Genomic DNA, 14,802 nt, shown 5'->3' on the forward strand with positions numbered 1-14,802 from the left:
ACGGTATAAATAGAAGCCTCAGGCGAAGTGGAAGAAAAGAGTAACAGCGCCACCTTCAGGCGGGAATCTTTTTATTCCGGTTAATTACAGTGAGCAGCTCATCTACAGTACATCTCTATCATCTCAACAATTTCCTCTAACGTGCCAAAACAATTTTAGGTTATTAAAATAAAAAACTGCTTTACCGTTTAAAGAGGTTAGATAGATCAGATTAATATTTTTTTTACGGTAACCCTCATGTTTTTTTTGTGTTTTTGTTTTGTAGGATACTTCGATAAAAAGATTTATTGCCCTAAAACATTTTATTTACGTACTGAACACTTATTAACTTAGGTGATTTATTGATAATTCATTTTAAAAATTAATCATAATAATTAAATTTAGTAATAAGTAGTTATCATGGTATTCATTCATTAATTGATTGATTGCTTTTAATTGATCAATCAATCAATCAATCGATCAATCAATCAATCAATCAATCAGAGTATGTGGAAACTGTATTCATATATGTGCTTTATGGTTTATCAGAGTTCTGTAGATCCGAAAATATGTTCATTGATTTCTCCCTCGGCTTGGTTTCATGTCGATTTGCGCCGCCTTATAGTTCTCACTCGTTGTCATCGTCGAAATGCATCCATTCGTTTCCGATTTGTGATTATTTAGTCCCGTGTTATCTTAAAACAACTGAAGCAGAACAGACAACTTGCTGACATTTTGACAAAATGATTCGAGACAGAAGCTCAATCTCAGCCGGATGCGTATTGATGAGCCAGTTAATGATGTTATATCCTGCTCTCTTTAGTGGTGTCAGTGCAGATCATTGTGTCTCTGCCATGAGAATATAGTCCGAGATAAAATATTATACAAAGATTTTAGAAAAAGAAGAGTGCGTTAATATTAAAAAATTGATTTTTTTTTTTTCACTTTTATTCCAGATGTTCAAATAGTAACACTGAAGCATAAGGTCTATTTCTGAAGCTGTTTTATGGTAAGAATGAACACATGTCTTTGATTTAAAATCCATGAATTATTTTGTTGGACTTGATAATCTTATTAGGCTGTGTTTATAATCTGGCAGGCGAATCAGTCATTTATACAAATAACACTTAAAAGTTTATACACCTTCAAATTTTATGTTTTTTAGTTTAGTGATTTTTTTTTCTAACACATATGGAGGGTATAAGGAAATTAATATAAAAGCAACAAGAAGTCAGTTGTTATTTTACACAGACACAGATGTCGGCTGTTCTGGAATAGTTCTTGCAAGAACAGTATTGTCAAGTGCATTTGTGAAACCCATCAAGCACCATGATGACACTGGCTCAAAACGTACTTCTGCTGCAGAGACAGACAGCACGACAGACAATAGGGAACACATTAGCATTCTCTGTCTAGACCAAAGAGTTTCAGTGAACTATTTGCATGAATATCCGTCTGCGCACAGGCTATAGGAAGTATTACCATGTACAGAATGAGGAAGTGCAACAAGGCTTTGTTTCTGGGTATGTGACCGAGGAATGGGGAAAGTTCACGCCGTGTCACACAACCTTACCATAATAAAGTGGATTCTAACGCTCAATAATCTGCACCACTTTGATGTTTTAAAAGAACCTCAGGCCATTGTCTTCCCCTAGAGGTTTATATAGCTTTTCCTTCATATATCATGATGACTTTTCGTACTGTATGTATAAAAAGGATTCCATCATTTTTTTGTAGATTGTATCTTGTTATTCTAAGCATAATTCCAGACAAGCTAAAGATATGATTCGATAGGTGCGTCTTTCTCCTGGTGTGTGAAGAAAACACCTTTAAAGTCGAAAGCTGGGGGATAAATCAGACTAGCGTTCTGACATCCGTGTCTGCTCGTACAAAGTTAAAGTCTGTGTTAGTTTAGGCTGCGTGTTAGGAATGTCTAATAGAACTTTTATTAACCGCACATCATCCTCGGCTTTCTTTTTTCTTCCCTTGCCACCGTTTCTTTTTAGTTTCGTTTTTGTTTCCCTCTGACTCTGTGGCTTTGGATCGAGGCCTGTTTTTAATGTGACTTTTACAGAGGAAGTGGGCATGCTGGTTTAGAGACAGGGCCTAGCAGGGCTCTGATACTTCATTTTACAGGCCACACTAATGCGCTAGCTGCACTTTAAATGTCTGCTTGTTAATTCTAACACTTTTTTTATTATAGGGATGTAGTTTTCCCTAAACATTGATTTAGATTTATATATATATATATTTTTTTTTATTATTGCTGTTTTTGCAACGGCTCAGATATGTATTAACTGACCCACCGGACAACTGAGAGATCCAGTGGGCCACCCAGTCCCGTTAACTTACTAGACAACGTAGTGGTAGCTAACATAAGCCAAACATAAGCTTTAAGTTATGAAAAGTTATGAAAAGGTTTAAGTTCCTGGGGACCCACATTTCGGAGAACCTATCCTGGTCCACTAACACCTCTAGCCTGGTCAAGAAGGCTCACCAACGCCTATTCTTCTTGAGAACACTTAAGAAGAACCAGCTGTCCTCAACTACTCTGATGAACTTCTATCGCTGCACAATAGAAAGCATCCTAACCAACTGTGTCACAGTTTGGTACGGAAGCTGCTCTGTTGCTGAGCGTAAGACACTGCAGCGGGTGGTAAAAACTGCCCAGCGTATTATAGGGACTCCACTTCCAGCCATTGAGGACATTCAAAGGAAACACTGTGTGCGAAGAGCACGCAGTATTCTTAAGGATTGCTCTCACCACGCCCACAAACTGTTTTCTCTCCTGTCTTCTGGTAGGCGCTTCAGGTGTGCCAGGTCAAGAACCAGCAGACTGAGGAACAGCTTCTTTCCCAGAGCTGTCTCCTTATTGAACTCTGTCCCACACTGACACCTGCCCACCCCTCACACACCCCTATACTCCTCCCATTACACTATTTACACTATTTAATATGGACTGCACTACAATGTACATACCTGTTTGAAAATACAAATATCCACACACAATATATTTGTAAACTTCTGACTGAGTATATATTCCTACATGCCTACTTGTAAATTCCTGTACATTATGTTCATATCCATCTGTACATGTCTACTTGTAAATTCCTGTCTATAAAGGAATAGCAACCTATACATTATGCTCATATCTATTCTAAATAAAGTAAATTCCTAACTACAGTTAATAACAACTTGTATATATTGACCACCCACTGTAAATGTATAATTATAGTTACCTGCAATATGTATACTATGCTTAGATAATATCCTGTACATTATGTTCATATCGATTTGCAAATTTCTGACTACAGTTAATAACAACCTGTATATACGGCTCATCCACTGTAAATAGTGAAGTATAGTTACCAGCAATCTGTATAATATCCTTCTGTAATAGTTACCATAGTTTCTCCCTGCACATATCCCTGTATGTGAAAAGTATATATATGGAATATATATTGGAATATATATTGGAATATATATTGGATATATCTATATCAATATATATTGGAATCTGCATCCACATTTTCTGTTGCATGTATAGAATTAGTTTCAGCTGAAACTCATGATCAATGGTGTTGGGGTACTTATGTAGTAATAATTAGTTTCAGCCAAATCATTAAAACTAACAATAGACTATGAGAGGTGGTTGGAAGGTGTTACTCTAAATATAAACAAACAAAATACAGCTTTTTTTTCTCAGAGGTAAACGGAAAAGTGAAGTTGTTTAGCCTGTCGGAAAATCTTTGATTTAGTTCTCATTCAGTGGCCACACATCACTTCCACATTTCCCTCGCTTTTATTACATGAGCATAAGCAGTGAAACATTCGGCAGGTTTATAATACACCGCGGCCAAGTGAACCACGTTCCCGCCGATTAGGCGCGTGGTCTGTTGCCTAGCAACACTGAACGAAACGAGGCATAATCGTGGTGTTTGCTTCGGTTATGACATAGCATAGTTTATTATCTGCTGTGGTAGATCTGATTTATTCAAATTCAATATTGTTTTAGCGATAATTTCACGGAAGCGAGTTCAGAACTAAATCGCTGCTCCGAGACGTTCAGAAGCTTCAAATAGAATGAACAAACTAATAAATTTTCTCCATACGATATAAAATTAAGTAGAGCTTTCCTTTTTGTTATAGTACGAAGCCCCTAGATGGACAAAGGAGGAGAAAAAACGGCAGAAAAAAGTCAAAAACTTTGGGTTATAATTTCAAACATGACTTGTTTTTTCTGCCGTTTTTTTCCCCTTCCTTTGTCCCCTTAGAGACTCTGTAGTAGGTTTTCTCAGTTAAATATAAAAAAAAATACCGCTAATTATCACCGTGGGAATGGATGGCGCATTGTCCAAGTGCAAGTTTATCTTATAGCTAAACTATTTGCTTTGGGTGAAAGCGCCATCTAGCGATCATTGTGTGTCAGCAGCAGCTTCTCATTCAAAACAATAGGCGGTCAAATGACCGCTGAACCGCGTTTTAAGTAGGTGACACTGGCGCGGCGCTTTTAGTGTTAAGTGTACTTAGAACTTATACCTTTATCCTGCACTTTCTGCTAATTGCACTTCTGGTTAGACCTAAACTGCATTGCTTTGCCTTGTACTTGTACATGTGTAATGACAATAAAGTTGAATCTAATCTAAAAATCTAATCTACTGTAATAATAAATTAAACTGTTAAGCTAGTTAAGTGCATACACACTCAAAGAGATGTTCACATTTTCCACTGAACTGCTGAGTTATCAGTGTTTTCACGTATATGTGTCCTCATAAGAGGACATTTCATTTTTTCTCCCCAACTTCATCGTCTACACATCCTTGTGCGATCCTCGTACGAGGCCTGTTAGGTAGAATTCTTTTACACAACCTCTTTCTGTTTAAAGCTGTTCATTATACAGTATGTTAATAGTTATCAGATTTTAATAAAGAAAAGCAGTCAGGACAAATTGCAAGAGAAGCGTCTGTGTCTCAAGAGCTTGAAGCCGACTTCATGTGAGCCCGAACCACGCTGGCCCTAGGCTTCCCGTTGGGCTGGCACTATATGTATACTCTTTACAGGCGCATGTGTCTGGAAATTTTAACAGATTTGCAATTTCGCTTATTTTTCACATTTAAACAAAAGCTCTTGATCTGTTTTTGATGCATTGTGTTGTGTATGCAAGCTGATTGGCTGATTGCATGAACATACATGTTCCAGGAACAAAATAGGTCAACCAAATAGGTGTATATGGATTCTGCAATGCACACGCTTTTTAACCCTGCTGTGTGACACAATTATGGATTCAAAACCTCGGTGCCAGCAATTAGGAATAAAATCATGCAGTGATAACATTTCATTCTCTTTAATTAAATTCACATTGCGTCCATTTCATACTGTGCCCATAGTGTAATGAATTAATGCTTGAAACTTTGCACAATACAAGCTCCTTTACTGCCAAATGAATAAACAAACGAGGTGAGATCTGTTGTTTCTATAACATGATGAAGCAGGAATTTGTATGATTAATGACTGGACGCTTCAGCTTAATAACAAATGTTCATGCAAATATTTGTGTAAACCCCGATCCTGGAGAACCTTCTGTATGTCCTGCACATTTAGTGTTTTCTCAACTCCCACGTACCTAATTTCACTAATAGGGTAATTAACAGACCTGACTGAATCCAAGTGGGTGTGATAAAGCAGGGACAAATAAAACGATCTGCAGCAGAGGGCATCCTCCAGGTCCAGGGTGCAGAACAACTGGTCACAGACAACATAAGACTGATTCACTTATTTCTTTTTCTTTTTCTTAATTGTGTTAGACTTTAGACTGTAAAGTCCCAACTAATATGATCATTCTGTCTGCACCAGGTCAGCTGATCCAGCAGGAGTCCTGCACCACCAGCAAGTGGACACTGAAGTGTGTAAGTCCTGCTCACTCTTACATTCCTCTCTTAATTCACTGCAGTGTGTGGACATATCTGGCATTATGAATGGATGGAAAATAAGAGGTTGGATGCATAGATGCAGACTTTTCCATGGTGTGTATGTGTTTCCTGTGCACAGTGCATGGGTGTCTTATGTAGTTCACAAAGGGTGAAGCACTGTACAGTAGGTATCGTGTATAAAAAGGATGTGTGTGGTAATATACAGTATGTTTGTAGAAACAGCGTGCAGCGGTGAAGACGTTAAGATGATAACACGCTAAATAGAATATATACTGTATATGTATGTGGATGATGCAGTATATACAGTGCGGTACAGAATCAAATATGCATTAAGTGCAGTGACGGTGTTATAAATGATGAGTGGTGTATGGATGCGTAGTGGATAAAGCAGTGCGTTCATGAAGTGGTTATTAACAATTTTAGCCACCAGTTGCATTACTATGTTTTAATAATTATGTATAGGAGTGTTGATTGTGCATTATAGAGTGACGCATCCACAATCTTGGAAATATGATAAATTGTTTGTTTTTGTTTTTCCATTGTAACCAAATAAACAAACATGACAAGCAAAAAAAAAAAATAAATAGTACAGATACACATTATTATTAAAGCATTTGGCAGACACCATCATCCAAAATCCTCTTTATATTTTACATCTGAGCAGAATAAATCTCATTATACATCTAAACTAATAATAATAATACATTATTTATACATTTCTACCTGAAAAATCCAAAAACCCCAAATGCACAGTTTGATGTCTGAAGCCTCCTGTTTCGACACACACCAGCAGGACGTCCTTATAAGCAGCTGTTAAAAAAAAAAAATCGGTCATTGAGCTGTACTGTGCAATGATGTCAAAAGTTTAATAATGTTAACAGCCACAGGGGGAAAAAAATCTGTCCGTTTTACTAAGGAACCTGTAGTGCCCGTCCGATGAGGGGGACAGTACTGTAAATAGTCCATAATTAGAGTGTGAAGCATCTTAGAGAATGCCTGTTTTTTTTTTGCACATAAGCACCTAACCACCAGAGAGCAGAGTATACTTTCTAACGTCTCACAATGATAATAACAATACAGCATAAGCCGAGAAATAAGCACCAGAAACACTAAACACATCCCAGACACTTCTGTACAAACACGCCTAATAGAATCGTATTACCAGAGCCTAATATTTATACATCAATCCTGGTTTTAATGAGCTGTATCGTTACTCTCCATAACTCTTCATAACTCCCTGTTGTGCTCTATCTGCTCTTTTTACGCCCGCTATACACGAGCATATTGCGTTACGCTCATCCTCCATCACTTCTGTGGTATGACTTATGGCCAAAAGATGGCGCCACAGTTGTTCTACATCTCCCACATCAATACCGGTGAGTCCGGAATGAAGCAGCGCCACACTAAACCAACCGGGCATTGTTTTGAAATGCTGTGGGAATACATTTATTAGGGATTTGATCTTGTTTATTTAGCTCCTGTTTAAATAAAAACCCACATACTGTACAGAATGTTTTAATGACATGAAAAAGCAATGAATACTAATATTAATAATAATAATAATCTGTGTACAGTGGTGTATAATGGTACCTTAATTTGGTGTTATGCTGAAAAGGACGAACTATGTATTTTTCCCCAGATTAACCAGGTTCCATTCAGTTTGTGATCAATGTCATGAAACAATGCAATAAAATGCACTGTCTAGACATACAGTAGTCACATACAATTCCGTGTCTGGCTCAAATAACCAAAGTAAATGAAATTGCTGGAATTGGACTAAGGATGGTCCACTCTGTTATTAAGACCTGGAAGCATAGTGCTCAACCAATTGCCTTTGAGGGGAAAATAATCATGAAGGGAATTCACTTAATGGAAACAACTTGTTAGAGAAATTAATCGGAAAAGGCTTTAATTTAATGACTGGACATCAGAGCAATGGAAAAAGCTCATGTGGTCTGGTGAGCTCAGATCGAGCCTCTTCCAGAGTGATGGGCATGTCAGGGTAGGAAGGGAAGCACATGCAGCGATGGACCCATCATTCATACGTGCCCACTGTACAAGCCTCTGGAGGAAGTGTTATGATCTGGGGCTGCTTCACTTGGTCAGGTCTAGACTGAAAACCTAGATGGAATGACCAGGGTCTCACTTCCCTTATTGTGGGAAAGGTTCTGGGAGCATGAGGAGCGATCACTTTGACACACGAACTGGCCACCACATTGTGTGCTGTAATCAAAGCTAAATGTGATCAAACCAAATCTTGGCGTGCAACTTGGCCAGTGTAAAGCACCATATCTCTGATATCTCAGAATAGAATTTGGACAATGTGAAGTTCATTATCATAGAGTAGAGTTTGGTTTTGTTTGCCGCTCTGACCTTTGTGACAGGATGTATAATACAGTATGGTGTTGTTTGTATCCTTTGTGAAGCTTTCGTTCGATTTAGGAGATTCTGGATTCTTCGTAGGTCCAGCCGCGAGACGGCGTTCACTATAGTTGAAGCTAATGATGTTTCTGTGGCTCGATGAGGAAATAATGCTGCCTTTCTGTGTTGCTGGAGGCTAAAGCTGAAGTCAGTGGAGCTTAGGGGACAACAGAAAGACTCTCCATAGCAGTCTGCCTACAAGCTAGCACTAAAGAGCATACATCAGAACACACACACAGGGTGGTCTGACTCTCTTACATAACACACTGTCTCTCTCGATTTACACTAAGATTCAGAACATATTTGACAGCTTTGAGAAAATTCCCTTATTCTTTACTTTCTGTTCTTCTTTCCCACCTTTCCTCCTTCCTCACCTCTTTCTACCCTTTTTGTCCACCTTCCTTCCGTCCTCATTTTGTCTCTACGAATTGTCTTTCTTTCACTCGTTAATTCTCGTCGTCTTTCCCTCCTGCATTCCTTCTACAGTAGCTTGACCGCCTTCCTTCTGTCCCTTCTTCCTACCTTTATTGTCTTGCATAAATGCAAACATTTATTTTCTCCATGATTTTATCAGGCAAAAATAAAAACAATAGATTTTTTCCCCTCTTTGGGGTCATTAATCTTCCCACATCTGCTTATTAAGGGAAAAAGTGCGAGTATTGTTTTGTTACGGCAGCAGCAAGTTTCTTGTACAGTAGGATGGCAGTAATTATAATAACGACCTAAATACAGTAGGAATCTGCCTGAGCAGCCGCGCTCATTCCTCCCCCAGTTTTTCTCACTCTCTTCTTCCCGAGCGCTGAGTGGGGAGGAGGGGAGGGGAGGGGAGGGGAGGAGCAGCAGACCACGTGCATGTGTGTATGCTTGTGTGCGCTCACGCGTGTGTGTGTGTGTGTGTGTGTGTGCTGGTTCCCATGCATTTGCTAGACCTGCACTGGGAGAGGGGCGACTCACACCTCCACACCTCAAGTGTGTGTGTGTGTGTGTGTGTCAGGAAGAGGACTGGACAGAGCAGTAGAGGCAGCTGCTGTTAGTGTCTGGGTTAACAGTGTAGCATGGCGCTGCTGCTGGACTGCCCGCCCTGCGTGGGCGCCTACTACTGCCTCATGAGGACCAGGTTCAAGAGGAGGCGCAAGAAACGCTCCGAGCGCAAAGGTCAGCTCACTCACACGCTCACACAGAAGAGGTGTATTTCTAAACTCCAGATCTCTTTCGTTGTAGAAGTGAGGGTGTGTATAGATGAGTATGCTTGTGGGTTGTGTATAGCTGTTGTGCTACTGTACAAAAGATGAACAATAAAATCCTACATCTCTGCTTCAGGTAACTCCAGGTGCTGGACTTGTGTTACTCAGTAGGGAAGCTGGTGGATCTTCAGTGCTGTAGTTAATTGGGATACATCTTAGAATAATAAAAACGTATTAATAATGATAATACATTTTTAGTACTTGTGTTTAGGTTTTTTATTTAAGAAACCGACCAAGTGTGGGTGTTTGACCCTAAGGAACTGACTATGGAGAGAGTTTTTTAAAGCTTTATAACCAAGAAAGCTAAAATTTCTCCAAATCTTTGTGGTTCAAAGCAAGTCGAACAATAAATGTAGGATCGGCTATATTTTTTTTTAATCGAACTTGTTTGTTTTTTCTTCTGGAGTTCTAGCATGACTCCAAGTCTCTCCACTTGCTTAAAGAGTCTTTAATCTACCTAAATTCCATTTCATTGACTTTGAATCCTGGCCAGAGACGTGGAGGATCCAGAACCCGTCTCCAGAACCTGTCTCAGAACTACATCAGTCTGAAATTATTACAAACCAAAGACCAAAACCTCCTTAAAATCTTCAGTAGTCTGTGTTGTGGGTAAAATAAAATTCCTATGGAGAAACCTTACAACAGAAAGGGATCCAAATCAGTACATTTCACAAGGCTTAGAACCATCAACTCTACGCATCAATTAAAGAACTTTTTTTTTTTATTTAGTAAATGTTCTTGGGGTGAGATTCTTGAGCTGGCTTTATACTTGTACAATAGACAACCGTCGTGTTTAGACAGTCCTCATGTGCAGCTGCATGCGTGTGCAGTTACAGTAGTTTTACTATGTTCATGGAATCCTTCATAGAAGGTTATATTCTGATTCACGGTGAAAGAATAAAGAAGATAAGATTTTTATTAACCTAAGCATTGCCTGCTGTTAGTTAGACATGCAAAATGTGGAGTCTTGCCCAGGCATAGAATATGAGAATATGAGTGAAAATATCTAAAAACAGCATGAAGACATTTTCCCGAATGGCCAGGTCCAATAAATTGTGACTCTGATGATATTAGATCCGATTAGATTCAGATTTTCCATCATTGTGCAAAGTACATATACAAAGGCAAAGAAATGCATTAATCATCTAACCAGAATTGTATAAGTGGCCTATTTACAATAAATAGCAATGTGGTAAATAATAGGATGGAGTCCTCTGTGCAGGTTGATTAATGTATTACAGAGTGATTAATGTACTGTATAGAAGGTGCAGTAGGTAATAAGGGTCTGGGAATTTGGTTCAAAGAAACATTATAACTGTGCAAACATTGTGCATTAAAGATGATACCATGCTCAACACGACATACATATGTATATACAGTATGAGATATATATTGTGTCCCATTGTTGAGTATGATACACTATATACAGAATAAGTAGACTGGAATTATTTTGGGGTGAAAAAAAATCATGTTTAAAGATGAGTCTGTTACGATCTGAAAAGGGTAAACAAATCATATGATAATAAACTTATACAGATGTGCTAGTAAACACATAAATGTGTGGAAATAATAGCTGAAAATGGCAAATAGACAACTCGCACAAATCAAAACCTATGCATAAGGTATTACGCCATAAAACTGTTTTATTGCGATATAATTCAGTTATATTTATGAGTTCTGTTTGTTATATAGTACGTTTGTGCTATACAGCATTTAGCACTTTCCCATCGCCACAAATCAGCACATCAGTTTTTTTCTTTCCTGAAGTTTCATTAAAAAGTCTTAAACTATTGACTAAAACATGAGGAGAGCTACAGACACGCCAGACTCCATGGACCTGTTGACTAATGGGATTGTTTTGCAGATGCGAAAGGAGATCATTAGTACATCATTGCCTCCTTGGGGTTTGGAGAACTTAATCAGGGTTCGGGTGTAATCAGTGTTCAGCTGTGGAGGCGTGTTTTATTCACCTCCGTTTTATGTCCCAAATCTTTTCTCAACCTGCGAGGTCCTCGTAAAGAGAGCAGAGTAATGAACGGTCCACGTCTCCCGTTTTTACCGCAGGGAGTTTTAGCAAGCATGAGCCGTTTGTCCCTCTATCAGGGTCTTATGAATTTGTTCATCAAGTAATATATGTTTTCACACAACAGAATATTTAAAGTCTTCTTTGAGAGCTCTGTGTTTTGCAAGATGTAATGTCATGGTCTGGAGAAGAGGTCAAATTCTTGAGCTTTTGCGTTACCTGAGTATTTACCCAATTTACGATGTTTCCTTAGTGTCTGTAAAAGAAAGTCACAAGTCACAGTCGGAAACGATGGGAACCGGACACTGTGTGGGGGAAAAAAAAGATAAGATTTGGGAAAAAAGTCAAATGAGAGATGTGTGATATAGTTTGACATGCAAACCCCAAAATTTGATTGTTTTCCAGTAACCCCGCCTTGTGAAGCGCTTTATTTCTCCTACACCAAAGCACTTTTGGTAATGATACCAATTTACCCAAATATAAAAAAAAAAAAACAATGAAAATAACACATGATTTATTTTCCTCTCTGTTAAAGACAAATTCAAGATAGATCCGGCCATGCCATTAAATAGGCGTGCAATGTATCACAAAACTCTGAGTTAGGATTGTTTTTTTGCATCAAAAAAAATTCTCAAATCTGCAAAAAATTTTGCTTATGGTCTTAACCCTATGAAGCGGATAGATGCACTGTGCATTAAGATTTGCACTCTTCTCAGTTAAATTTCTCCGGACCTGTTCGCTGTAAAGAGATGATGCATATACTTACTGTATAAGAAATTTAAATAATCAGTTACAATCTATAGAGTTATACGTACGTCTGCACACCCACTGATCGCGTTTGAATTACGCACAAACACACAAACTCACACACACAAGAGGTGATGGTCGACACATGTGTGTACACTGTAATCATCATGAAAAACGGATCAAAGGTCTGTAAAGCAATATCCACTTTCCCATTTGTCCAAACTGTATGAGGGACGAAGCATTGTCGAATAATCCTGTTTTAAAATGACAAATTTTCATCATCATTTTCATTTCAGAATCACATTTTACTTACTCTTATTATTCTCAGTTATGTAATATGTATATGCATATCGCATGGTTTTCAGTGAAGCACATTGTTTATTTATTATGAAAATATAAATTATTTAAAATAATAAGTGTTTAAAATGAATGCAGTGTTTTAAATATTAATATTAAAATATTACTATTAATATTTAAAATAATACATCAGTTCAATAATGTAAAACTATTTAATATATTAATAATGAAATAAATATGAATTATTTCTGTTAGGGTCTATGCACACGTTTCTTCAAGTTATAAAGTATCCCGCAATCATGCTTTTCGTATTTCCACATTCCAGACCAATTATATACAATTATATATGCTATAAATGTAAATATAAAATCAGTGCATGTATTCTGATATCAAATGATGGATTATATATATATAGCATGTATAGGTTTTATAAATTACTGCGATATGAGCTTAAAAGTAAAAGTAGGAAAACTGCCCTGAAATAGGACTTAAGTTAAAACAATATTCAAGATGTTGAATGATTTAAATCAATTCCTAAAATTAATGAAACAATTAAGTATTTAATATTTCAAGTGCTTCCTGACCGTTTCTTTCCCATAATCTGAACACAGGCTGTTTTGGCAAAATGGGGCTTATTTTAGTAAAACAAGTGCACATTTAGAACCATTTATAAAGGAGCTACAGTATGAAGTGGAGTCTTGCTATTATTGTAATACTGTGTGGTACTGCTGTTATTAGGCCTGTCTATCAGAATGGGCAAAGTTTCTTTCTAGTGGGATTCTATCATTGGGATCTGGCAACCCTTGCGAGCACAGTGTAAGCACAAGAGAGTGAGCGAGTGAAAATACAATAAGGTTTTTTTTTTTTCCAGTAGTCAATAAATAAATTAATACACATAACTCCATACAGTGCCGGTAAACCTGTTTTGCACATTAATGGTTAAACTTAGCCGTTAAGCCGTGCTTGGATCACATGCATGCAGAACGTTCAGGAGGGATGTGTCCGGATCACGGATCAACTACAGACCATTACGTCAATTACTGTACGATAAGTGATTATTAATGTCCTTCTTCTAATACAGTATGATCTTGTTTCCATAGAAACAGCTTCGTACACAGAGGCCGGTACAGAAGACAGACCGCATAATCCATGTGTAATTATACTGTAAACAAATAATGACATAAAGGAAGATGTCTATTTGTTGATTTGATGATTTTGTAGCACAGTTTATCATGACAGAGGAGCAGCTTCTTGGCAGAATGACAGGCTGCATCATTTCAGAGCGGGATGATATTTATCAATGATATAACACGACAACAAGAACTTACTGGTTTAAATCTTAACTATAAACTTTTAAAATGCATCATATGTCATTTATTAGTAAGGTAACATTGTGCATTATGGGAAATGTAGGAGGAAAAGTTCTCTAACATTAAAAAAAAAGAATAAGCTATTGCATTTCGGTGAAGGAGAGGAAGATTCCTTTATTGTTTTTGGTGCATGGTATGTCCATTGACCTGGACTAACGAGTTAGGAAAGATAAAGTTCTTTTTAAAACTTTTACTTTTAGGTTTTCAGCATTCAACGCAGCGAATAAAAAAAAAACAGTATGCACTCTCGGATAGTGTTTGTGTGGGTATTTTTTTTTTTCTCTCCTCTTCAGCAGGGCCTCTCTAAGTGCTTGGGGCTGTGCTGGATTATCAGTGGAGCCTGCAGGTACTGAGCTGTGCTTTCAGAAAGCACTACACCACCACACCTTAGCTGTCTGCCTTAACACCCACTCTCTCTGCATCAGCCTCACTGAAACGAGAGGCAAAATCCCGAGGTGCTGAAATGGCATTTTCACAGCGTCGGAGCCACATGCCGAGTTAAGATGATTGTCACAAATGGTAGTGTGTCTCGCTCTTGTATCAGGCAGCAGCAGAAACGCGGGAGAGAGGCAGCGGAACACGGACGTCTCCTTTAATCTGATTCGCTTCGAACACTCGCTGTGAAATTCCCCCTCACTCATTCAGACACCTGTCCAGATGGAAGAGTGTGGAAGAGTATCATCATCTCGTTGTTTTGCTTTGTTTTTCCCCCCCGATCTCGAACCCATGCTGCTGACTCGTGGCGCCGGATGGACGTTTGATTCTTTTTAACTTTAGCTCGAGAGTAAGAT

General features: G+C 38.1%; 1 protein-coding gene across 5 annotated transcripts in view; it reads left to right on the forward strand.

Annotated features, from left to right (window-relative positions):
- The window catches only part of adarb1b (adenosine deaminase RNA specific B1b), a 185,879-nt gene that overhangs the window by 114,359 nt on the left and 56,718 nt on the right, over positions 1-14,802 (forward strand). For 3 of the 5 annotated variants that reach the window (XM_053496119.1, XM_053496118.1, XM_053496121.1), the window contains one exon: positions 5,833-5,885. Coding sequence is in view for 1 of the 5 variants with exons in the window: in XM_053496117.1 (XP_053352092.1) it covers positions 9,386-9,485 (100 nt within the window). In the remaining 4 variants the exon portion in view is untranslated. Of the gene's footprint in view, positions 1-935; positions 989-5,832; positions 5,886-9,383; positions 9,486-14,802 lie in introns of those variants that run through there. The other 2 variants (XM_053496120.1, XM_053496117.1) reach the window with 2 other exon arrangements.

The sequence above is a fragment of the Clarias gariepinus genome, chromosome 5 (assembly GCF_024256425.1).
Source record: "Clarias gariepinus isolate MV-2021 ecotype Netherlands chromosome 5, CGAR_prim_01v2, whole genome shotgun sequence".
Taxonomy (NCBI): domain Eukaryota; kingdom Metazoa; phylum Chordata; class Actinopteri; order Siluriformes; family Clariidae; genus Clarias; species Clarias gariepinus.